The 27,565-nt window shown below is 43.8% G+C and overlaps 1 protein-coding gene across 3 annotated transcripts in view; it reads left to right on the forward strand.

Moving 5' to 3' along the window:
• PTDSS2 (phosphatidylserine synthase 2) overlaps positions 1-27,565 on the forward strand; it is a 126,012-nt gene that overhangs the window by 43,119 nt on the left and 55,328 nt on the right. For 2 of the 3 annotated variants that reach the window (XM_088470400.1, XM_088470398.1), the window contains exon 1: positions 6,250-6,577. The exons of the other annotated variant lie outside the window; for it this stretch is intronic. In XM_088470400.1, the coding sequence (XP_088326526.1) occupies positions 6,403-6,577 (175 nt within the window). In that variant the 5' untranslated portion in view covers positions 6,250-6,402. Of the gene's footprint in view, positions 1-6,249; positions 6,578-27,565 lie in introns of those variants that run through there. 3 annotated transcript variants of the gene reach the window in all.

Genomic DNA, 27,565 nt, shown 5'->3' on the forward strand with positions numbered 1-27,565 from the left:
CTTTCGGAGTACACACTGGAGGGGGGGCAACTCAGGTAAAATAGAGCCAGCTTGTACAGGGGCCTCCAAATTGCCTCTTTTTCCTGCCAGTACAGGTATGGACTGTCTGACATGCCTACTTGGATGCTGTCACCGATGTAATCCTCCACCATTCTGTCAATGGTGACAGTATCATATGCAGTGACAGTAGACATGTCAGAAATTGTTGCCAGGTCCTTCAGTCCGGACCAGATGTCCAAACTTGGTCCTGCCTGCCCTGCATCACCGCCAGCAGGTTGCTTAGGATACCTAAGTTTTTTCCTGGCAGCCCCAGTTGCGGGAGAAAATGAAGAAGGAGCCGTTGACGTGTCACGTTCCGCTTCAGCTGACAGTGTGTTCACCAGCAGGTCTTTGCACCTCTGCAGGCTTGTGTCGGCCGGAAAGAGAGATACCACATAGGCTTTAAACCTAGGATCGAGCACGGTGGCCAAAATGTAGTGGTCTGATTTCAACAGATTGACCACCCTGGAATCCTGGCAAAGCGAATGAAGGGCTTCATCCACAAGTCCCACATGCCGAGCGGAATCGCTCCGTCTTAGCTCCTCCTTCACTTTCTCCAGCTGCTTCTGCAAAAGCCTGATGAGGGGAATGACCTGACTCAAGCTGGCTGTGTCTGAACTGACTTCACGTGTGGCAAGTTCGAAGGGCTGGAGAACCTTGCACAACACGGAAATCATTCTCCACTGCGCTTGAGTCAGGTGCATACCCCCTCCTTTGCCTATGTCATAGGTGGATGTATAGGCTTGTATGGCCTTTTGCTGCTCCTCCATCCTCTGAAGCATATAGAGGGTTGAGTTCCACCGCGTCACAACCTCTTGCTTCAGGTGATGGCGGGGCAGGTTCAAGAGTGTTTGCTGGCGCTCCAGTCTTCGGCACGCAGTCGCTGAATGGCGAAAGTGGCCAGAAATTTTTCGGGCCACCCAAAGCGTCTCCTGCACGCCCCTGTCGCTTTTCAGAAAATTCTGCACCACCAAGTTTATTGTGTGAGCAAAACATGGGATGTGCTGGAATTTGCCCAGATGTAATGCCCGCACAATATTGGTGGCGTTGTCAGATATCACAAATCCCCAGGAGAGTCTAAGTGGGGTAAGCCACTGGGCGATGATTTCCCTCAGTTTCTCTAAGAGGTTGTCGGCGGTGTGCCTCTTACTGAAACCGGTGATACACAGCGTAGCCTGCCTTGTAACGAGCTGGCGTTTCTGAGATGCTGCTACTGGTGACGCTGCTGCTGTTGCTGCGTAAGGTGATACATCTACCCAGTGGGCTGTCACAGTCATATAGTCCTTAGTCTGCCCTGTTCCACTTGTCCACATGTCCGTGGTTAAGTGGACATTGTGTACAACGGCATTTTTCAGGACACTGAGGACACTTTTTCTGACGTTTCTGTACAGTCTCGGTATCGCCTGCCTAGTGAAGTGGAATCTAGACGGGATTTGGAACCGGGGACACACTACCTCCATCAATTGTCTAAATCCCACTGCACTAATGGCGGATACCGGACGCACGTCTAACACCAACATAGCAGTCAAGGCCTCAGTTATACGTTTTGCTTCAGGATGACTGCTGTCGTACTTCATCCTCCTCGCTAAGGACTGTTGGAGGGTCAATTGTTTAGTAAAAGTAGTGGTGTTCCTACTTCCTCTCTGGGATGATGAACGACTCCCAGCAGCAGCAACAGCAGCAGCGGCAGCAGTAGGCGTAGCAATGCAGGATCCTCCAGAGGAATCCCGGATAGGAGAGTCAGTCATGCCAGTGACATGGCCTGCAGGACTACTTCCGATCCTGACTAAGGAGGAAATTGACGAGGAGGGAGTTGACGGTGTGGTTTGCAGGCGCTTGGATACAACAGGACAACGGGATTTAGGTGTCCCTGGACTGCTTACGGTCTTAGCCAAAGTTTCTGAACTTGACAGTAACTTTTTATGAACGCGCTGCAGGTGCCGTATAAGGGAGGATGTTCCTAGGTGGTTGACGTCCCTACCCCTACTTATTTCACCTTTACATATGGTACATATGGCAAGACAGTTGTTGTCCGGATTTGGATAGAAATATTGCCAGACCAAAGAGGTGGAATGTTTGGTCTTCTGCCCAGGCATGACCGTGATGGGCTTTTTCATCCCACGGACAACAACTGTCTCCCCCGGAGCCTGATTTAAACAAACCACATCACCATCAGAATCCTCCTCGCCAACTTCCTCCTCAGCGCCAGCTACACCAGTATCCTCATCCTGTTGTACTTCAACAGTGACATCTTCAATTTGCATATCAGCAAGTGGACTGTGGGTGCTCCTTTCAGCACTTGCAGGGGGCGTGCAAATGGTGGAAAGAGCCACCTCTTCCCGTCCAGTGCTGGGAAGGTCAGGCATCGCAACCACCACCACACTTGGACTCTCCTTGGGGATTTGTGATATCTTCTTAGAAAGCACAGTTCTTCGCTGTGCTTTTGCCAGCTTAACTCTTTTGATTTTTTTAGTGGGAGGAGGGCTTCCATCGTCATGTGAAGCTGAACCACTAGTCATGAACATACTAGGGATCGACCTTAGCCGTTCCTTGCCACTCCGTGTCGTAAATGGCATATTGGCAAGTTTACGTTTCTCTTCAGCTGATTTAAATGTCTTTTTCAAGGTCATTTTCCTGAACTTTGCCATTTGGGATTGTATGTGCCCTCTACTATGACATTGGGCATCGGCCTTGGCAGACGACGTTGATGGCATGTTATCATCTATGTCATGACTAGTGGCAGCAGCTTCAGCACTAGGAGGAAGTGGTTCTTGATCTTTCTCTATTTTATTTTTATCGGAGAAAGTTTGGTCCTCCATTTATGTTATATCGATTTGATATATACGTGCGGCTAAACACAGAAAATAAATTTTTTTTTGGTTTGGACTGGAGTGTACTTTGTGGGTTACAGCACCCTTTAACGGTCAAGCCAGCCGGCCCTTTACTTATGACACAGGCGCACTCTTGGCACTACTTTGTTGATGCACGTGCGGCTACTGCGCACACAATTCACAAACACAGAAAATAATTTTTTTTTTGTTTGGACTGGAGTGTACTTTCGGGGGTTACAGCACCCTTAACGGTCAAGCCAGCCGGCCCTTTACTTATGACACAGGCGCACGCTTGGCACTACTTTGTTGATGCACGTGCGGCTACTGCGCACACAATTCACAAACACAGAAAATAATTATTTTTTTGGTTTGGACTGGAGTGTACTTTGGGGGTTACAGCACCCTTTAACGGTCAAGCCAGCCGGCCCTTTACTTATGACACAGGCGCACGCTTGGCACTACTCTGTTGATGCACGTGCGGCTACTGCGCACACAATTCACAAACACAGAAAATAATTTTTTTTTTGGTTTGGACTGGAGTGTACTTTGGGGGTTACAGCACCCTTTAACGGTCAAGCCAGCCGGCCCTTTACTTATGACACAGGCGCACGCTTGGCACTACTTTGTTGATGCACGTGCGGCTACTGCGCACACAATTCACAAACACAGAAAATAATTTTTTTTTGGTTTGGACTGGAGTGTACTTTCGGGGGTTACAGCACCCTTTAACGGTCAAGCCAGCCGGCCCTTTACTTATGACACAGGCGCACGCTTGGCACTACTTTGTTGATGCACGTGCGGCTACTGCGCACACAATTCACAAACACAGAAAATAATTTTTTTTTGGTTTGGACTGGAGTGTACTTTCGGGGGTTACAGCACCCTTAACGGTCAAGCCAGCCGGCCCTTTACTTATGACACAGGCGCACGCTTGGCACTACTTTGTTGATGCACGTGCGGCTACTGCGCACACAATTCACAAACACAGAAAATATTTTTTTTTTTGGTTTGGACTGGAGTGTACTTTGGGGGTTACAGCACCCTTTAACGGTCAAGCCAGCCGGCCCTTTACTTATGACACAGGCGCACGCTTGGCACTACTTTGTTGATGCACGTGCGGCTACTGCGCACACAATTCACAAACACAGAAAATAATTTTTTTTTGGTTTGGACTGGAGTGTACTTTCGGGGGTTACAGCACCCTTTAACGGTCAAGCCAGCCGGCCCTTTACTTATGACACAGGCGCACGCTTGGCACTACTTTGTTGATGCACGTGCGGCTACTGCGCACACAATTCACAAACACAGAAAATAATTTTTTTTTTGGTTTGGACTGGAGTGTACTTTGGGGGTTACAGCACCCTTTAACGGTCAAGCCAGCCGGCCCTTTACTTATGACACAGGCGCACGCTTGGCACTACTTTGTTGATGCACGTACGGCTACTGTGCACACAATTCACAAACACAGAAAATAATTTTTTTTTGGTTTGGACTGGAGTGTACTTTCGGGGGTTACAGCACCCTTTAACGGTCAAGCCAGCCGGCCCTTTACTTGTGACACAGGCGCACGCTTGGCACTACTTTGTTGATGCACGTGCGGCTACTGCGCACACAATTCACAAACACAGAAAATAATTTTTTTTTTGGTTTGGACTGGAGTGTACTTTGGGGGTTACAGCACCCTTTAACGGTCAAGCCAGCCGGCCCTTTACTTATGACACAGGCGCACGCTTGGCACTACTTTGTTGATGCACGTGCGGCTACTGCGCACACAATTCACAAACACAGAAAATAATTTTTTTTTTGGTTTGGACTGGAGTGTACTTTCGGGGGTTACAGCACCCTTAACGGTCAAGCCAGCCGGCCCTTTACTTATGACACAGGTGCACGCTTGGCACTACTTTGTTGATGCACGTGCGGCTACTGCGCACACAATTCACAAACACAGAAAATAATTTTTTTTTTGGTTTGGACTGGAGTGTACTTTCGGGGGTTACAGCACCCTTAACGGTCAAGCCAGCCGGCCCTTTACTTATGACACAGGCGCACGCTTGGCACTACTTTGTTGATGCACGTGCGGCTACTGCGCACACAATTCACAAACACAGAAAATAATTTTTTTTTTGGTTTGGACTGGAGTGTACTTTCGGGGGTTACAGCACCCTTAACGGTCAAGCCAGCCGGCCCTTTACTTATGACACAGGCGCACGCTTGGCACTACTTTGTTGATGCACGTGCGGCTACTGCGCACACAATTCACAAACACAGAAAATAATTTTTTTTTGGTTTGGACTGGAGTGTACTTTCGGGGGTTACAGCACCCTTTAACGGTCAAGCCAGCCGGCCCTTTACTTATGACACAGGCGCACGCTTGGCACTACTTTGTTGATGCACGTGCGGCTACTGCGCACACAATTCACAAACACAGAAAATATATTATTTTTTTAGCACTTGGGGGGAGCACCCCTGATGGACAGAGCACCCCCTGGACAACACTACAGCACTCCTTTAGGACTGGGACACTGCACAGGACTTTGGAGTGGACACAGCCCCTATGGAGAACTGACTGCACAACACAGTCCAGCCAGCCCCTATGGACTTTGAAGTAGTGGACACAGCCCCTATTAACAACAGCAGCACAGCACAACACAGCCAGCCCCTATGGACTTTGAAGTAGTGGACAACAGCAGCACTACACTACACTACACTACACAGCCCTAACTCCCACCCTCCCTCTTCACTGTCCACAGTCGAGTGAGAAAATGGCGCCGACGTGGGTACCTTATATAGGATCCAAAACCCGCGAGACTCGGAAGGCGGGATGATGACGTTTTGCCTCGATTTCAGATCCGAGTCAGGCGGGAAAAGTCGAGCCTGACTCGGATCGGACTCGGATCGGGGGGGCTCGGGGGGGTTCGGATTTCAGAAATCCGAACCCGCTCACCCCTAGTTGCTATGGGCATCTTCTCCAATTGTCTTCTTTAAGGGGGAGATGTATCTAGCCTTCAAGATAACATGGAGAAGTTGCACATAGCAACCAACCAGCTTTTTTTAATTTCTACTGAGCTAGATAAATGACAGTGAAAAAGCTGATTAGCTGCTTTGTACAACTCTTCCACTTTATCACTCTCCAAAGCTTGATACAGGAGTTTTTCCCGCACTAGAAACATGTAGGCAGAAAGCTGCCAGTGCCAGACGCTGCAGCTTCAGCACCGCGGACAGCGCATGCGCGAGAGAAAGAGAGCGAGAGAGAGACCCACCAGATCCACCTGACCACGCCCCATAGTAACGGCCGCGCGGCTATGTCGGACAGCGAGCGCGTGACGCCGTGGGATCACGTGCCCCCCTCTCCCGGCCCACGTGGTGAGGTGAGAGGCTGATTTTGCGGCCCCGCCCCCCGCCCCTCCTCCTGCCTCCCGGCTAGTACTCAGTCACCAGGGCGGCTCGGCTGCGCCGGCAGGAGCAGAGCAGCGAGAGAACCCGGCGGCTGCTGCACATGAGAGCGGTGGCCGCTGCCCAGCAATGATACGCCATGAGGGCAGCAGGAAGGGAGCCGCGGCAAGGAAGCCCTCCCTGGACGGCCAGTGTTGGGAGGAAGCGGAGGCACAGAGCACAGATGCCGCCAGCAAGACCATGCCCTGGGGGGAGACCGCCAGGAGGACCACCGAGTCCGAAGTGTTCGATGATGGCACCAACACTTTCTTCTGGTGAGGCGGCTGCCAGCTGCTGCTGCTGCTCCCGATGTCACAGGCTGACACCACCTGTGGCTCTCCTGCTGCTGGAGGACTATAAGTCACAGCGTGGAGGGGCTGGCACCCCTGGATGGGGCTTGTAGTACCATCAGTGGGATAGTCACAGCGTGCTGCCCCCAGGCCTAGACCATAAACCTGTAGAGCCCAGGGCATGGGGCCAGTGTCCTCACCTGGGAGCCCACAGGGCATGTACTCAGTACTGCTGGATGCCCAGGTGTCACATCCATGTGGCTGCCTGGTCTCTCTAGTCTGTTTTCCTCACCCTTTGGGGTCTATTTACTAAGCCATGGATGGAGATAAAGTGAACGGAGATAAAGTACCAGCCAATCAGGTCCTAACTGCTATGTTACAGGCTGTGTTTGAAATGTGTGTATCTTCATCCATGGCTTAGTAAATAGACCCCTTAGTCCCTATAGACAGCTGCAGATGTGCCCACATACACCCATCTTTGCCACGTTTGGACTGTGTGACTTAGCCACACTATGCCAATTTTTTCTAAACTATAGTTCTTAGGGGTGCATTCAATTAGATTCGGTGCTTTAAGTGGGCTTGTAGCAATGACTTGGGCAATTGAATTGTAGCTTGTCATAATCCCGTAGGCAGCACTTACCTCGGGTATCTGTCTGTACCCTCATTTCCACTTGTGGATTTACGGAGGTTGGAAATTACCTTCTAATTGAATAGCTTTGGGCATTAAAGCTTAAGGCTAATTGAATCTGCCCCTGTGACTTTATTCCCGTCCCTTAGTGACAAATCCTAAATATTTAGTACACTAATAGTGAACGAAGACACAACATTCAGGAAAATGTATGCAATCTGGGTAAAAAGGTAGAGGATGCTTGCGAGTGATTTGCACCATGAATCGGTTTGCTTAATATGCAACTTTATACCAAATGCTTTGCAACAAAAATACTAATGCTAAGAAACTAGGATGCTATAGGCAAATTTGTATAGACTAAGATGCAAAATTCAGGATAAAGTATGCAAGCACTGGAATTGCATGCTGTTCCCATGAACAGGGATCATTACCTGTCCATGGTCCCAATGTGCTAGTGCAAAGGTTCCCAAACTCTGTCCACAAGGCACCCTAACAGTCCAGGTTTTAAGGATATCCATGCTTGACCATAGGTGACTTAATTAGTATCTCTCAGATTGATTTAAAACCTGATATGTTGTTGTGCCTTGAGGACTGTGTTTGGGAACCTCTGTGCTAGTGTATAAAGGACCAGGATAGTGTTTATAATTTTAACTATTGATACTTAAGTGTACTCAGTGGCCTCTGACGGCCTGGGCAGACAAGTACTGTCTTATAACACTTTAATTGCGTGAGTGGGATTTGACGCAGATTATATTTGCAGATGGTTCCTATAATGTCCCTATACATATAATAGAAGTATTGTTTTGCATTTGTTTGTGGTGTTATTTATTGGTGGCTAAATTATTCCATGCATGAAGCTTTTCCCTGCAGCACTGTTGCTGTTTTGTTACAAAAGTTGTTTTGTAACACGGGAATGTCAGTGACTGGTCTCCCAGCAGGAGAAAGATACCAGTACTCACCCCACGGTCTGTCACTGATAAACCACTTTCTGCCATAGATCATATATTGCTGACAATACTGTTTTGAAATCTGTTTCAAACTGTATTTTCATGAATGTTAGTGTCCAAGTTTAAGGTACAAGTGCTGCTGGTATTTGCCCTTATTTTAGTATGTCATGGGTCGCCTTCAGTAGATGAAGTCTATGTACACCGATGTCATCTATGGGGGAGATGGAGCTGTTGGGGGTTATTATTTAGCAATGATTACAATTGTTAAATTCATTGGCATAAATTTAGTTTGTCATTCTGTTTGTGTGTTTTATTTCCATCAGTATAGGAGGAGAAAAATGAATACAAAGCTTTGCCAATTGTCTTATTAATTAATGCATAAGAATTTCAAAACAATTATGATTGTCTGCCTGGAGGGGTCACCTATATTTGACTATTTAGTAATATTTGCACATAGAATCTGGAAATGTTGATTTTCAGCACTTGTTGCTTTCTCCCCACATTGATGACTTTACCTGAATTATGGAATGTTATCGGCTTTTTTAAAAACTGCTTTAAATGCATCTGGTTCATCTCTTCCCCCCATGGGATTGGATTGAGTGCAGTTTATAGTTGTGGTACCTGTATCTCGAAACAAGATTTATAGTGTATGCGCTATTTAGTTTTTGTTTGTACTTGCTACTTTCAACTGCTGTGCAATATTGTATGAGTGACTATGTAGTAACTTGACAATATTGTATGGGTGACTGCCAATATTGTATGGGTGACTATGTAGTGACCTGACAATATTGTATGGGTGAGTATGTAGTGACCTGACAGAAATCAAACTTGTTTGTGGCAAGTTCTAGTACACTCTGTGCAGCACCATTAGACTCCAAGTGGGCAATTCAATTGTTTTGTGCGCTGTGATAATTAATGGGCGCCCAATGTAGCAATCCAATTGTTTTTGGGCACCCATTAATTATCGTGCTTGTCCTGGTTAGGGCGCTCACCCCACTGACTTTTCGCACATTTCTGTTCGCCTTTCTCAGGAGGCGGGGTTGTTGGCACCCAAACAAAGCATTATTGAATTGCTCCGTCGGTCGCCCGACACTGACAGCCACCGGCATTAACAATTGAATTCGCCCACAAAAACTAAATGGTGGAGATATTAATTTTTACATTTTTTTTTAAATTTTTTATTGCAGTGTTTGTTGGGGTTGTTTTAAGTATACAAGATATCTTTTTGTGGATTATAGCTATTAAGTTTCAAAACTTGGTTTGAATACATTGTCAGCTGTAAAATGCTTTGTTTGTGTGGTTGACAACAGTTTGTGTGGTTGACCGACATGCTGCACCCTATTCGGTCAACTTTCTTTTTTGTGGTTTAAAATGTGAAAGTAGGTGCCATAATAAATGAGGAGATTGGTATTTTTTTATAGGCTAGGTAAGTATCGGGGGTATAAAAATAAATAGGAAATATTGATTTAGGAACAAATGGGTTTGTTTATTTGCACATTAATTTATTTTTTTATATACATTCACTGAGTAATGTTACATTGTGCTAGACAAGGTATGTTATTTGCAAAGTAACATCCTGCCCATAAAATTTAGATTTAAAGCTCTGTCTTAAGTAGCACTAATGGGCTAAATCTGCTACATACCCCCGGAGTACAACACATTGGCTATGTTATTTTAGGCATTCTGTTTGTCTGAATCACTGGAATTAATTTGCTTTGATGAAACAGAGGGCACGACTTGTAAGCTCAAATATAGAATGTGTGAATATTTTGCATATGCTCCTCAAAAAGGTGTTTGCTGCTCTTTATGGCAATTGCATACTGGCTCCTTCTTCTGTTTTAGCCAAATAGCTCTTTAATATATATAATATATATCAACCATACTACTATTTCTTTAAGCTGGGACACATGAATTACACAGTTTCTGTGGTTGACTGACTTCAAGCCTGGTTTTAATCAGCCACAGAAAACATATTACCAGGGTGCCATCCCTTTTAGAATGTAAGCTCTTACGAGCAGGGCCCTCTACCCTCTTGTGCTTTTCCCTACTTTACTTTCATCTACTCCTTACTCCCCACTAGGGCACCTAAAGGGGCCCATCCATTAGCAGATCGTTTTCAAAAGATGAAAGACAAAAGATTATCCCTCGAAAATTCCTGGGGCTGCGGTGACCGATATCTGTCATGTACAAGACAGATTTTTGCGAACGACAAACGATATTGCATGACATCATTCTGGGAGTGGATTTTAAATTTTTTTTTGTTTCTATTCATTTTCATTAAAAACATCGTTCGTCGTTTACCACGACAGATATTTCTAATATCTGTCAGCGATAAGCGATAATTGACCAACATGTTGGAGAGACAAAAGACATGTCGGCCGCGGGAGTGCGCATTTTCATAGTTCACAGCTTATCCATTAGCAGATAAATTGAACGACTGAACGATAAATCTTTCATCGTTCAAATTTATCTGCTAATGGATAGGCCCCTTAACACTTGGTGGTTTATGCTCTGCTGCTTATGTGGGTGTTGTGGTTGCTAATGTAGCAATGTATATTATCCATGTTCTTTTCCTGCATTGTGTTGTACTGTAAGTCATTGGTCACCTATTTGGTTATGTTCTTTGTAAGGTGCTACAGAAGACTTGTGGCACTATATAAATAAATGATAATAATAGTTAAAGTCCCACATGTAAGGAGCATAGAAGCTCCCCACTGGAAGGAATAGGGGTCACTCTACTAGTTGAGTGAATCAAGTTGTATTGTGCATGAAATGAACCAATCTTTCAAGACTTCTCAGGGTCCTTTCTTCAGGGTGTTTTTTTTTTTTTGAAGAAAAGATTTTGAGACGTTGGTTCTTTAAGTTTATTTATTCCAATGAATGGCACTCAAGTCACAAAAACACTACTGGCCTAGTTATAATTATAACTAACACATTTCCTCCACAGTGGCACGGGATTTCATCTAGAAAAAAACATAACTGACTGCAGAAAGTCTTGTCCACCATATTAGAAAATAATCTGTCTTTTTTTAATTTTCCTTTCAGTAGCTTTTACTAATTTTGTATTCATTTTTTCAGTTTTATTTTTAAATATAAAAATCTTTTCTATTGTACCTGCTAGAATGCCATCAGGGCAGGGATGACAAGGGGTTATGGCCACCCAGAGAGGGGGTTTGTCCTTTAGATTTGCCTACAATTCATCACAATTGGGGACGTACCCAGCACTTAGAGATGCTGGGTTTCTCCCAAGCTCTCCCCTCACAGTGAATAGATACTGTGCGCACTTCATCTATTCACCCGGCGGCGATCGGTCACTCCAACTTTTTCCATCCGCGGGATACTGCAGCCTGCAAGTGGGGAAGGCGCAGGGTAGGCTGATTTAGCGGGGTGCCGCTAAATGGCAGGACACAGCCCACCGCTAAAACAGCCTATCGGGAACACAACTCTTCCTTCACATAGATGTATGTACTTGTACGTGGCACCTCTAGGTACAGGCTGTTGGTGTGTAGATGTTTCTCTTACAGAGTTAGATGTACTAAACCTTGGAGAGAGAGAAAGTACCAACCAAGCAGCTCCTAACTCACTTTACAGCCTGTGTTTGAAAAAAGACAGAATTTGATTTGTTGGTACTTTATCTCTCTCCACGACTTAGTACATCTCCCCCATAATCTTGTTGCGCAGGGCTAGCACTTGGACTACAGCAGTATTATTACAGTTAAGTTGCCTCATGTCAGCTAAGTCATACACAGCGGGTATACATGGGCATACACTACAGTAGCAGGTCTGACCTTCCCTGCTCTGGTATAGATATTGTCTCTACAATATACTGCCTGTTGATTTTTAGTTTATAGCAGCAGAAAAGTTAGACATGTGGTTAATGTAGTGCTGTCATGCTGGGTACTGGGAGGCTGAGGATCACAAGCTGCCCAAAAGCCCCATACACTCTCTGCTGCTCCTCTAGAATCACCAGTGTGTGCTCAGGTAGCCATACTCTACAAATCAATATAATGACAGTAACAGGCCTCACACATAGTAATTTGGTTCAATCTGCACTCTAGAAATGTGACAGAGTACTAAGAATAATCCGATCTGAACACCTCACTTTGTCCACCCACCTCGTTGAGTACATACTTTGATGAGTTGGGTTAGAGTGATTTTTTTTTTTTTAAATTATAATGTTCGTTATGTATATATGTGGCACAATTGATCCGATCATTTACAGTTTGGTCATAATCGAGAGCTAAAATTGCTCACCATTCTAGTCAGCCAGCAATTGGACAAATTTATTTTATTATCACAAATGAATGTCTCAGGTACCTACAAGCCTCTTTTGACCTGAGTATAGTGTGTACTCATTTGCTCTCACATGAAAACCAATGCAATTGCATGTAAGGAGGACAGATTTGTTTAGGTAAATCACCACAATGACTGCATAGTGATGTCAGCATTGTCCTCAGGATACCTGATTTCCACTTATTGCAAGGCCCTAGGTATCCAATTACTGTAACAGATCATCTGTCACCAAACCTCTCCCCTCTCTGGCAGGAACCCCCCCCCCCCCCACTGGCTTCATTAAGATCATTCTCCAACTCAGGGAAACCTACTCATAAATGAATTAGTAGGATGAGTGCAATGCTTTCAATAGCCTGGATTAAGTGGATTGAGATTAATGTTCTGGATAAACCGCATCATGTTAACATGATGCGTCCTGCAGACAGACAACAGTACCACCGTATTAAGAGCAGCTCAGAAACTCTTGCAATGCATCCTTTTTGTTTGAAGTGTATGCCATCTCTAATGAATTGGTAGTGTCAGTGCATGCTGTGTTTATATATCACTTTGATGTCTGCTTTGGAGACTTTTTGCATGTTTATTACATGGTTACAGGGTCTTATGATGTTTTGTTAGCTTTTTGTACAAGAGATTTTGGATGCATGTTGCTAGATTTAGTTCATCCTTTTTTATATATATATATATATATATATATATATATATATAGTGTAAATTTTGGTCATGGTTCTACTGTCTTAAAGTAATAATATTGGATGTTTGAAGTACTTCATTCAAGAGACGTGTCAAGTATATGCTATAGCACCACTATCAAACATGAGCTAAAAGTTAAGGTGGGTACGCATTAGACGGGATGTTGCCCGATCCGGTGGATCGAGCCGACATATCGTCCACATCGGCCAGTGTATTTGCACTACGTTGGACCATCCGCGCGCCCGCAGCTTCTTTCATCACATCAACAGATCAAGCGTACAAGCTGCTCAATCTGTCAATTTTCTGTCCGAACCCATGAAAATGGATGCGGCTGGTGAACGACCTATTGCGCAGTCGTTCACCAGATCGTATGGTGTGTACAGATCTGCACGATATGTTGTCTGTCTCATCGTTGGTCGGCTGGGTACACAGGTCGTCTAATGTGTACCCAGCTTTATAATGGGGAGTTCAATACCTGACACCGATGCGGTGCTCCATTCCGGAGAGGCACATCACGTCCTGCCGGCATCACAATTTTTTGCCATTACCATAAGTGCTTTATATGTGTGTGTAGCTGGGCATCGCAATGATGCCAGGCTGAATATTTTGCCAAATCAAATAACATTAACAGACAGTAAAAAGGTCAACAGTGTCTAGATAGACAACAGATGTTAGACGGTTAAATGGTCAACATGTATTTTTTTTTTTCTTATTTATTTTTTTTTAGCCCTAATCTTCACCCTAACCCTCCCCTTGTTGTTTAACTCTCCCTCCTTGTCCCTAACTGTCGGGGTAGGTATCTGACGCTATCCCTTCGGTAAGTGCCTAACCCTAAAAAAATTATATATCATGTCGACCATTTTTGTGTCTGCTATTTTCATGTCGACCTTCCAGTAAGTGCCTAACAAATAAAATCATGTGTCAACCATTTTCATGTCTATGAATTCCTAATGATCTATACACCCTAAATGTCGCTATTTAGCGTTGTAAGTCGCGCAAGAAATAATTGCTTTCCAGACTGATTGTGGTTCCAAAGCACAAAAAGATATTATTCACCAAAAAGCATATAGTTACACGCTGTGATCTAAATACAATTAGTGCAACAAATTATACAATCACTAGGTACAGTCGAATACATACGCATGCGCTCTGCATCCAGATTTCCGGCATCAAAGGTGAAGCCTCCGTCAATAGCAAGAAAATGATAACTAATTATCATATTCAGAGTGCCTGTTTATGTACCCTTATAGAGATAGGCAATACAATAGAACAAGTTGGCATAATCCCATTGGTTGTTCTTCCTGTTTCTTCTGTTACGATGCAGTTCATAGGTCAGTTTGTATTGTAATAGTTCAGCCTCCAACAGCTCTTTGTATCCGTTTTCCCGCCGAAGAACATGTCTAAACTGGCTAATAACATTACATTTACAGAGAACATTTCAATGCCTATCTCTCGATGATCCATAATTTGAAGACGCATGTTGCGATTTCCTCGCCAATGGAACCGGAAATATGCAAATAAACAGTGGTTCAGAATGGCACCAAACACGGTCTATTTATCATGTACTAAACCCTAGATATCAAAATACCTGTATTTCACAATGGATTTGAAAACCTATAAAACCTTTAATATTAACCTTAATGCTAGGGAACTTCTCTATGTAAGTGTGCAATACGTAAGTGTAAGGTTATTAAGAAAAGACGCTAGTTAGCGCTGTGCGTCCACGTGTTTGTGGAGTACACCGTGGTACGTGTTTTGCAGGATTGTTCATATTATATGTTTTAGTAAATGTATGTATTTATATAATGAGGACTTTTAATAGTGTTCCATTGTGTGGGAATCGCACGACGCTAAATAATATCGCCGTATGTACTGATATTGTGTGAGATTCGCCAGAATGGCGCTGGGCAGCCATTTGCAAAATGGCGTCTTGTTGCCTTTCGCAAAATGGAGTAGTGCAGATTTTGATTTTAACAGATTGTCTCAGCCAATTATCCGGCTTCGACATGTCGACCTTTTATCCCAGTTGACTTATTGACTGTCTAACATCTGGTGTCTATCTAGACATTGTCGACCTTTTAACCATCTATCTATAGTCCGGAACCCTTGTCATTCAGAGTGTGGCCAGCTTAAATCAGTCCTTTTGAAGCATCACCATTATTGTTGTCTTTCCATGGAAGACTTTCTCCTTTATGTATGTGCAAAGCATATAAATCTGTCGGGTTCCTGTAAGTGCTTTACTTTCATCCTACAATCTTAGGGATATGTTTACTAAAGTGCAGGGTTTTTAGAAGTGGAGATGTTGCCCATAGCAACCAATCAGATTCTACGTATCACTTAACTAGCACCTGCTAGAAGATAATGGTTAGTAGTGTTCATTCTAGCACCCTGTACCTGTCACAACCCGTACTGTTCCTCTTTCCTGCCTGGGGTGTCGCTCTCTGCTCTGGTGCTTCTAGCACACTCAGCTGATGCAACAAACTGCTGAGATACAGACCGAAGTGTGCTAGGAGCACCAGAGAGCAACACCCCAGGCAGGAAAGAGGAACTGCACAGGATTTGACTGGTGCAGGGTGCTAGAATGAACACTACTAGAATCTGGCTGCTATGGGCAACATCTCCACTTCTAAAAACCACACTTCAGTAAATATACCTCTTAAAGGGGACAGAAGGTAGGAGGGAGACGAGGAACCTTTAAATGTTGCTCTGTGTAAACAAGTCTCCCACAGCTTTAGCCAAGGAGAGAGACTAAAAACACTCAGTCATTTTACATGTGCTTACTCAAAAATAGAGAAACTATAATGCTGAATATTTGCGGTACTTTGTAGCTTCTGTAAAAGTTGGATGCCGGACAGTGCAAATAACAGCATTTCAAGAGTGTACATGGGGGGAAATTTAATTGTTTTTTGTTTTTTTGGGGCGTCGTAATTAGCAGACTTCTATCAGAGCATTTCAACAGTAGTTTGGGCACCCAAACTAGGACTTTAGATGCCGAAACCAGGAGTTTAGTAGGGTTTAGCCGTTTTGAGCGTCTAAGCCTGGGTGAGGAAAGCATTAATGGACGTCTATCGGAGAGACGCCCATTAATAAAGAAGCCCCAAAAAACAAAAGAATTCTAGTCAGGAGAACGCAGATAGGCCTGATTCAACACGGATCGCAGCTGCATAATCGCACGCAATGAATCTGTGAAAATATGCTACTGTCTGCCACTGCTCAGCCAGCACAGAGACGCCCAACTACTGCCATCTCACATCCATAATACCTCGCAGTCCTGCGTATGCATCAGTAACATCGGAGAACATCGGCCCCTCCTTCACAATTATAGCAGGTCTGACTTGTCTCAGAATTTGCAAGTCTTGTCGCACACTGTGAGCACTCTAGCTGCGTATGCAATTGCAGTGGCTAATTTATGCACCCCCATGCAACAGCGTTCCAACGGAAAGATACGCCTGCGTTTCTGTAACCACTCCCCCGTCACGACCCCTAGAATACTCACAGCCTGTCGTGCATTCTTTGATGGATACCACAGTGCATCTGTAATCAGTGTGATTGTCGCGCAAGCGTAGTACGCTCCAATCGGCCGATCTGCGTACGCAGTAGCGATCCATGCTGAATCAGGACTATAGTCGGGAGAACGTACATAGTCAGGAGAATGCATATAGGCAAGATAACTAGGACTTTAGATGCCGAAACCAGGAGTTTAGTCAGTTTAGTCGTTTTGAACGTTTAAATCTGGCCCTTCTGGGTGCGTTAAACACTAATGAGCGCCTATCGGAGAAACAATAGAATTGCTCTGATGGACACCCATTAGTTTAGACGCCCAAAAAAATCAATTTTAACTAATTCTTAATGTCCCTATATTAAAGAGATAATCTTAGTGTAGTACACATGTTCTCAAACTCAGTCCTCAGGACCCCAAACAGTGCATGTCTTCCAGGTCTCCTCACAGAATCACAAGTTAAATAATTAGCTGCACCTGTGGATCTTTTAAAATGTCAGTGAGTAATGAGTACACCTGTGCACCTGCTGGATGACCTGGAATATGTGAACTGTGTGGGACCGAGTTTGAGAACCACTGGTCTAGTAGCAACCAGATTATTTGTGTCCTACAGGCAATGCTTGTTTATATAATGAGTAGGTTTAGAGCACCCGGGGGGGGGGAATTAGGGTTAGGCACCCCGCCGGGAGGTTAGGTTTAGGCTAGGGGAAGGGATGGTTAGGGTTAGGCACTGGGGGGGAGGGAAGGTTAGGGTTAGGCACCCCTAAGGGAGTGTTAGGGGGTAGAATTCGGTTAGTCAATACTTACCTTAGGAGGGTAGGGATTTCCTCCTCTGTCGGGATGCTGCTGTCAGTATTCCAACCGCCGGGCATGGGTCCGGCGGTAAATCATACAGATTCCGTCCAATCACATGGATCGAATAGATATATCTGGTACATCGTCTAGTGTGTACCCATGATAAGCATGCTCCTGCTGGTCGTTTGCGGCATTGCCAGTCGGCTCTACTGTCGGGGCCGACAGGGGATGTCGCTAACTGTCATGCTGCTGACATGTCTCTCCCCTACCATCGGACTCTGCGTCGTCAAGGGTATATGCACTAGCCGCATGCCGGGTCCCGTCGCCGGGGATATCGCTCTGGGTACACTTCGGCTAATGTGTAACCAGCTTTAGACTTTGTACCTGACAGTGTGGTACTAATTCCAAAGCCTATTTTGGATATATTGTAACACATGGGGCGGAATTCAATTGATTTCGCGGCCCGCATCTCCCGTCTAAAGTGACAGAAGATCGCAGGCCGCTATTCAATTGTGCCAGAATTTCACGCTGATCGCGCCCATAGAGGTCAGGTTTAGCCGCGTAAAGCAACTAAACCCGACCAAAGTGCTGGGCGCGATCGCGAAAAGTGATGTTTGGGCGCCCAAACGTCACTTTTCGCACATTTCAGCTCTCATCCCCCAGGGGCTACGAGCTGAAGTGTAGCGCTTGGCAGCTGATCGCGCCCCACAGGAGCAAGAATAGAATAGCTCCATCGGGCGCGATAGGGGCTGGAGAGAATTGAATTCCGCCCATGGTGTGAATACAATTATGTATTCCACTGGGTCAAAGTACTGGGTGTCCAGACATGGCATTGGCCATATTACGCTAATTACCACGCCTCCAACATTTCATGTAAGTAGTAATCTATAGCTGTAACCTTCTCCTAGCTGGCCTCCCAGTCTCTCACCTCTCTCCACTACAATCGGTCCTCAATGCTGCTGCTCGGCTTATCTTCCTCTCCAGACGTTCTACATCTGCTTCCCTTCTCCTTCACATCCTACACTGGCTCCCTTTCCCCTTCAGATGCCAATTCAAGTGCCCACTACTTTATTAAGGCCTTCCTGCTCTCATCCTAACCCACATAATACTCTCTCCTCCCTATCTTCCCCTTCTGTGTCACGCCTGTCTGTCTGCCCCTCCCCTTTAGAATGTAAGCTCTCACGAGCAGGGACCTCTTCCCTCATGTGCTTCTCCTTACACTTTGTTCTACTTCTTACTCCTCATATGGGCACCTAGCACTTCTCTGCCAACTCCATGCTGCTTATTGTGAGTGTTTTAATCACTATTGCAACAATGTATATATATTGTCCTTCACTATAATGTACTGTGTTTCTTGTTTTTGGTTTTTTATTGTTCTTATTAGTTTTATGTACTATGTAATGCTCTGCGGAACACTTGTGGCGCCATATAAATAAAGGATAATAATTTTATTAATTATTATTATTAATAGATCATCCTAGTGACCCCATTTAACTGCAGCTATAGAACATTGCATTAGCTATCTTATTTCAGGGCATAATGTTGAAAACAGTTGAGCATAGTTATCAACATAGCTGATTTGCTTGATGCTCAATAAACACTTTGGTGGTTATGTTCAGCTTGGGATGCCATGCTTTATTACCTTGTATATGTATATATACTTTGGTGCTGGCACTCACAACTGGCTTCAAAGCACTGCGTACTGTTGCCCTCTATATGCTGACATGCATTAGATAAATAGATACAGCAGCTCCAATCACGAAATTATGGGAAACGTACAAGGGTTTTAGATCCAGATCTTCTTTTTTGTTTTTTTTTGTGTTTTTTTACACCACTACAAATTTGACAACGGCGTCATAAAAAGGTGCTCCAGGCACTTATCCAACAGATAGCCTTGTTTGGTCTCTGTATTGATTTAACTTGATTACACACACACATTCTTGTCATTCTGTATTATGTCGTTAAACACAGATTATTTACACAGAAGTAGGGATTTACACACGTAGAGATGCCAGTGCTTTGGAATGCATGATGATCTGTACTAGTAGTAGCACAAACATGGAATGACCAGCTGAAGAGGCCAAATTGGTAAGCATAGAGTAGATCAGAGTGTATGGCAAGGAACCACATAATGTTTCTCCGCCAGTCAGGGTTGCATAAAATTGAATTTTTAAAAAAATAAAAATAGGATTTTTTATTAATTTTTAAAACATTTACTTCAAAAAAATTGTAAAAACATTTATTTAAAAAAAAAATTATAAAAAATCTTATTTAAATCAAATAAATCCTTCTTTTTTTTTTTTTTTTTTTTTAATAAAAATCTGATTTTTATGCAACTCTGCCGCCAGTCTTTCAGGCCCTCAGGGGTGGCCATCCCTGGTCCTCGAGAGCTACCAACAGTTCATGTTTTCCAAGCCACCTGTGGATCTGTCGAATGTGTCGGGTAGGAATGAATGCACCACATGTTTGAAAATGTGACAGTGCACCAGCTTGGTAGTATGGAAAGTGTGAACCGTTAGCAGCTCTCGAGCGGTTGGGTATGGATTGCCGGCAGTCGGGATGCTGCTGGTCAGAATACCGACACCCATAGGTAAGTATGCTAGCACTAACCCTCCCTCCCCGGTGCTTAAGCCTAACCCCCTCCACTCCATCACAAATGTTAGCTTGAACCAAAGAAATTGTATATTAAAACAAAGGGGGAAGTGTTAAGTCTTCTGAACATTAGAGCAGTTGCTTCTAGGAACCAGGTTCCAGCTAGCGCAGAGGTTCCCAAACTCTGCCATTACAGTCCACGTTTTAAGGATATCCATGCTTGAGCATAGGTGACTTAATTAGATTTAACCATCTGGACTCCAGCTTGGATATCCTTAAAACCTGGACTGGAACGGCGGAGTTTGGGAACCTCTGAGCTAGGATTTATCAAGTATGTTCTATCAAATGCTAGGTTGAAGCTAATTGGTTGCTATGGGAAACATCCACACTTGACCACTTTGCCACTCTTTAGAAGACTTGATACATTTCCCCTAAAGTTTCTGGAGTGCAACTTCAGGAATAAAACTCTATACCTGCTCTAGAATTGCTCCCGTAGTGTTGTGACAACTTTTAAAAGATACTTGTAACCTGTTTCGTGAACCATCTGTTCACTTCCACTTAATTGAGGATGTGATCAGTTGGTTCATGGAACATGTATTTGTAACATCACTATCATTACTAATTTTGAATGAATAGAGGTTTTTGGATAATTATGAAAAGATCCAGTGAATATCATACACCCACACCTAACAAAGACCCAGCAGGAAGGGCTCTCCGGCAATCCGTGTATACTTCCAAAATCAGTGATAAATACTGGAAGTATTTATACCTCGTAACCATCTGTGAACATATTACACTATATTCGCTGCTTTTATTTTCCAGCTGGTTCTGTGCTGAGGAACTAACTTGCATTTCATATGTAAAATAAAAATTCAGAAAAGGGATCCAGGCAGTCTCAACTGGCTGCACATACACTGGATAAACGACATATTGACCTTTATAAATACTAAGGGCCTTATATAAACTTAACGTGTGATAAACTGTCTCACATCTTCGGGGCTTGTGGTGCGATAATTGTGCATCTTTTGCCTATGCGTGCTCCCTTTTTTTTCGCACTATTATATTCCAAAAGCCGTAATGCGGCATTCACCCGAAAACTGTCCATGGTGTAATCTGCGAAAAGAACAGCAGAAATCGGTCTGTACTCCATAAAAAGGCAACTGACATAGGAAAACCGTATAGAAGTGTATTAGTGGCCTTTATAAAAGTATTTTGGGTTTTTAATAATGTCAAATGGCGGTTTATATGCATTTTTTGAACAGTGGAAAAATGGTATAAAGAAAGATCTGTTTGTTTTTTGCTCAAAATGCATAAAATCGGGCGTTCAATTAAAAATACACCTGGTGCAGCTACCTGCAATGCTTAAAGCGCATGTCCCATCCATATAGCCCCCCAAACTACTTTAAACCCCTTTTTTTTTTTTTTTTTTTTTTTTTTTTTAAACCCCAAAACTGACGTAATTATTGTCCAACTTAAAGTAATTAAAATATTTTTGTCTATTTTGTTGTTGGGGGATTGTCCATGGGGTTCTGATCCAAGATGGTGAAAACTTTTAGCTGTTTTTTGTCTATGGAGGATTCGCATGTGCGAAAACCACAGCAATAGGATCACATGATCAGCGTTTTGTGCAAAATATTTTAGCCAGTTAAAACGGCGCAAAAATTTGACTTTTCGCGTCTAATTGGATACACCCCTATGTTGTAGTTGGGAACTGGTGCTTGCCCTCGGCAATGTCATTTTGTTTTAAATTCTTGCCTGGCATAGACCAAACTAAATAAAGGTTTCCTCACCTATAACAGAGTGACTGCTGACATGAGATCAAATAGTACCAATTTGCTTAAAAATATATCCCCCATATAGCTCTCAGTAGTTCCTCATCCGTTCCAGCCTGCTCGTCAGGGTTCCTATTTTTGTAGCTATAATAACGGTTATGTGGAATAAAAGACACTGATCATTCATCTTTCACAATAGTGTGTGTGGCTGATACAAGTTTACAAGCTTTGCTGTTTTGCAGTTGGATATTGCTGACATGTCCATAGCTGTCATGGAAGGTCAAGGACATTGAGTTTAAAACATAGTAACTACCTTTATAGGTTTTTAAAGGACATTCATATTTAATATGCTCCAGCTTCTATCTAATTACAGTAGGTCTGTCATATATATTTTTGTTAAATGGAATGTTCCACGCTGTGCCTAGATATTGTGTAAGAGCGGGGCATTTTGAATTATAAATTGTTAGTACTTTGTGCTTTTAAATAGTGTCCTTTTAATCTATGCTGTGAAGAAACTTACATTAAAATGCTTTCTTTCTTCAATTTTTGCATTTTCGGCTGCTGTTCCCCACTGAGCTTCTACAAGGACTTTACCATATAGCAGTTGGATTTCACTTCTGATAATTTTATATTTGGACTACTGTAAGGATCTTGTATGTGAATGGCTCCAGTTCTCCATTATGTCTTCTGGTTAGAATAAATACATCCTCTATAGTGTTAATTTTAGGACCTTTTTGATTCTCTAAGGTACCCTGAAAGAGACAGCTACTGTTAGTATAATTCAGCACAGAGAGACCTTTTTGTGTCTATTAATCACATGCTCACCCCAGCTTGGCTGTACCTGTTCATACCTTCGCTGGGGTTGTCATGCTCTCCTTCCCACTTCCTTTGGGCTTCATACTGCTGTGAGTGAGAACATAATGGAGGAGGGATTGAGAACGCCCCGGACAAAGTACGCCAGAGTATTAGGTGTTTGAGACTTATTTATTGTAATCATTATTTTTTTATTTTGCTCAAAACGAAATTTCTATTTGGGTGGAAATTGACTTCATTAGAGCTAATGCAATCATGCAGCTGCTAATTGTCATTTTACACTGTATTTTATACAGTCATCGAGACTGTGGGAGAAGTTCGTGATGGTAACTTTCGCTTTATCTTGTAGGACATCTACTATATTAGCAGCCTAATTCAGGTCTCAGTTTTACATTAGAGGGGGACAGGGAAAGTAGGGGTGCATAAATGATGGAAATGGAAAAGTGATAAAAATGGGGGAGGGGGTATTGTGAAAGAGGGAGATAGAGATAAAAGTGGGTTGGAGGGGGCCAGATGTAAGACTTGGAGTGGACAGTTGAGAGAGACTGATGGGGAGGGGGTAATGGGGGGGACAGAGATGGGGGTTGTGGGGGAATATACCTGGTAACATTGGGAGTTACACCTCTCGTTGCCCCACCCACAACTCCCCATCCAATGGGTGGACCAATCATAGGGAGATGGGGCAGGACATTGGAGAGACTTGGGGGCACGGGGCTGGCTGGAGACTTGGGGGCGCGGGGCTGGCTGGAGACTTGGGGGCGCGGGACTGGCTGGAGACTTGGGGGCGCGAGGATATATGACAGCCATATTAGCTAGCAACTGAAAAATGATGGATAGAAAATAGTAGTTGAAGTATAAATGTGTAATTATGTGCAAAATTCTCTTTATACAAGAAGGCAGCAACTTTCCTGCCATAAGCATAGATATGTTACATTCAGTTTAATACTTGTTTCCATTTAAGCCTCCATCCATCCATTTGGTCTTTGTGCAAGAGATCCGTCTGGCGTCAGATTTGTGTACGTTCACCTCTAAATAACCTGCAATTCTGCCTACACACCCACGACAAGCCCTCTGCACACTTACCCCTTATATGAAGCCCAGTAACACAGGTGGACTTGCGGCTGTGTACCAATCTGCTCTGAATCCCCTGTAGCTGTGTAAGCAGGCTCCGGCCCATGCGCAGGTGCTAAAGATCAGAGGACCGTCCGCAGATTGCACTTTCAGGCAACTTTTTATATTTTTTTAAGTGGGATTTGGAATTGCTGTTCTTGTAGTGTATATTTGCTACAATAATGTTGGTTATAGAGTCTATACTATTCACTGCATTTGGACAGTTGAATAGCTGAGGTAATATCCGCATTTCAGAGCTTGGACACAGGATATTACTTCTGCCGTTCATTATGCTATCAGTAGATTAGTTCTTTTTTGCCTCATCAGTCTGAAAACTACGTTACGTGAGAAGCTAATGACCTTCAGTTACTTATAGTGTATGTTTATAATATAATGTCAGTACAGCTTGTGTGAAGCTATAAAGATTGCAGAAAGCCTTGTCTGTGTACCGAGGAAGGTGCACGCCATGGAATTCAGAGAACCCGTTCTGCCAGTGTGTTCGTCCCTCCGCCCCTCGCCAGTCACTCAAAGGTCAAGTGAATTGCTTTACTTTGTGTGAGTTCTTTTGTTTTCTGCTGCATTGAACATGAATACTGCTTGGTAACTAGGAGGTATGTGTGTGGTTTCTCTGTCAGGGGTAGCCATGTTTAATGGAGTTGTTCTACCTCCATAGCAACTCCTGTGTCAGCAGTTTTGATTTAGGTACCTGCCATGGTAGCCTTACTGTTGGCTACAAACCATCAAGCCACGTAGTTTCTCTCTACCAAGAGCAGAGACTTTGGTGTTCTCCAATAAACATTGTCACCAGCGGTTCTGACTTGCTGTGATGGAAGTGGGATGAGGAATGAACTATTGTACAGGAGCCTCTCACAGTCCTAGCAGATGAAATCCCAACTACATGTTTTTAATAGTCGTTAGTGGTAAAAAATGGGCATAAAGTAAAATTACCTATCTAGTACCTTACTCCAAGGCACTAAAACAAGACTGAGGTTCTAGTGGAAGGGGAGGGGTTATATAGAGGGTGGGAGCCAGTCTTAATTAGTTAGTGCCCGACTCCACAGCTCACTATACATAACCTAGAGGTAATGGCGTCCCGCAGATGGACTCCAAGGAAGAGATTTTATGGTGAGTAAAAATCTTATTTTTGTCAACAAGCATTGATTGAGAAAACTAATTGCTGTCAGTAACTCATTTTAGAGGAAGGGTAGATATCTGTGATGGTGTGATAGGAAGTCAGATTCTATAGTTTCTTCAGTCTGAGCCCGTACTATGTGAGGTCTGCAATAAGCCGTAAAACTAGAGTAAGGACATTCAACATGCGGTCTTCCAGCTGCTGTGGAACTGCACAATCCAGCATGCCCTGCCACAGTTTTAGCATGCCCTAATAGCAAAACTGTGGTAGTGCATGCTGGGATGTGTAGTTTCACAGCAGCTGGAGGACTGCTGCATGTTGAATACCCCCGGGACTAGAGTAATAGGATAGGACAATCTGTTCAGTGGCATCTATACAGTCTGCTATTGTGTTCATCGAGCGCATTCATAGTGAGAGCTGGATGGAGACTCCACCCCTCTTTCCTTACTGCTCTCACTGGCTGCCTGACGCACAGACAGAGCCTCTATTGTCCCCCCCAACCCTGTATGGATGTACAGGCCTGTTCCCTCCTGCTGGAGAAAGGGGGGGGGGGGACACTGAGATAAGGCAGATGAAAGGACCAAACAGAGATGGGGAAGAGGGCTACAGATGAGACGGGCAGGGGGGTGACAGATGAGCACGATAGGTGGGGGGACAGATGACTAGGCATTAGAGAGCGTGAACCACGGTGGGGAGGAGGGACAGGTGAGAGAGAGACAAAAAAAAAACCTGCAATGGCGGGCACAAGGGCACAATAGCTAGTGACCTGCCACATTCCCAAATACTGGTATCTTAATATGTGAGTGGCTTCAGACTCACTGCTATAGAATTCTCTGGGTAGCAATGCAGGACTAAACTCATACACTAAAGACATGAACAGTGATAGATCTTTCTGTACTAAACTATTGTATGTCCTTTCAGCAGTTCTGCAAACTATTATCATATAAACACCCTTTATGCATCTCAACTTATTGCATGAAAATGGCATGAATTGGAAGCTGTTCTGGCAAAAGAAAAGTACAACATTTTGATCAGTGCTGAGAAAGCAGAAAGCTGGAGGACATTGACTCAAAGTAGGGCTAAAAGCACAAAATAAGTTAAAGGGCTTGTCAGAACATTTATGAAAATGGATGGACAAATTCCGAGACCTGTTTAACCTGAAATGACCCTCATGCTTGTTTCTATGTTCTAACAATCCAGTTATAGTTATAGACCATAAGAACTGTAGGTGTGTTTAGATGGTGTTTTTGTTTTTTTGGAGAGTGGTGTCAACCTATTACCTGTCAATATTTTATACCAAACGGTCGACATGCAATATGTCGACAGGGTAAAAGGTCGACTGTTGATAAGGACAAATGGTTGACACACCAATGGTTGCCTTTTAAGCCTATGCATGTCGACCTTTTACCTGTCATACGGATACTGTTTTCTTTTCTCTAAAAGATTTATAAAGTTTTATGTAGTAGAAACCTGATTTTCCTGACCTTGTATGTGCAAGGAGTCATGTTGCTTGCAGGATCTAAAAATACAAACTTTTTTATTTTTTTGGGCAACCAAAACATTTCAAATATACTTTGGAAACCAAAAAGTTTTAGTCCCAGTGAAACATTCGGTATATACACTGTATCATCGGTCAGGATGGAAAAGATGTCCATCCTGAAGTGATTAGAGGCTGTATTTCCCCCAATGCCAGTCTGCAGCAGTGATCTGCCTTCACTATATACAGTGACTACAACTCTGACCAAATACAGTTGTGTGCTGGGGGTTGTTCAATGTAGCTTGCAGCACAGCGTGTTCTGTAGTTTATATATAAACACTTATGCTGCGGCTTTATAAATAAAGGGTAATCTATTACCCAGCACTGCACATTAAAGGGATCATGATACAAATAACCTGCAGTGATGTGAAACACAAAGTAAATTGTCCCAAGTAAGCCGACACTTTATAATGTGTGGGAAATAATTAATCGGATATCAGAATAACCATTGGAGTTGCTGTAGGTGAAAGTGTGTGTAGCAACTGGAAGGCAACAGCGTCATCTGGCACCAATATTAGATCAGCCGTTGGTGACTGGCCTTTCTGAGCGTTAACCGGTGGTATGACTGGAATGGGGAGAGACAGTGCTAGGTGGAGACACGGAACATTCATTGTAGTATTCTTAAAACATTGCAGAGATCTATTAGCAGCTAAAAAGACACCTTGTAGCTGCCAGCCACCATTTGTTCCTTCCTCTTCTGGTACTGAAGAAAACTGGGTTTTGTGCTGTATGGATACTTCCTGTGATTACCTCCAATTCTCATCACTGCTAGGCATAGAGCCAGGACACATGTCCGCCAAGCACCCAGAGGTTGCGGCAGCAGCTGCCACCATCAAGGAGGCAGCAGCAATCACCAATGGAGAAGTGATTCATCTTAAGTAAGAATTTGTTCATAAATCTGGTGCTAAACTTCTGTTCTTGTTTGAGAGTATAACTTGCTGGAAACTATTGGTGCTTCTGCAGATAGCCATCTTTTGTAGATTAGGAAGTGCTGCATAGATCATTGATAATTACATTGCTACATGGGTAGACAACGCAAGTACCATCGATGCAAATACTTTATCTGTTGCTATTTGGGTATGTGTACTGCTGTTTGGTGGAAAGACATCTGAGGGGTACTGTGATACCAGCGGCAGAGTTTATAAAGCTTAGAAAAGATTCAAGC

Source organism: Taudactylus pleione, unplaced genomic scaffold, assembly GCF_031769625.1.
Source record: "Taudactylus pleione unplaced genomic scaffold, aTauple2 ptg000100l, whole genome shotgun sequence".
NCBI classification, from domain to species: Eukaryota; Metazoa; Chordata; class Amphibia; order Anura; family Myobatrachidae; genus Taudactylus; species Taudactylus pleione.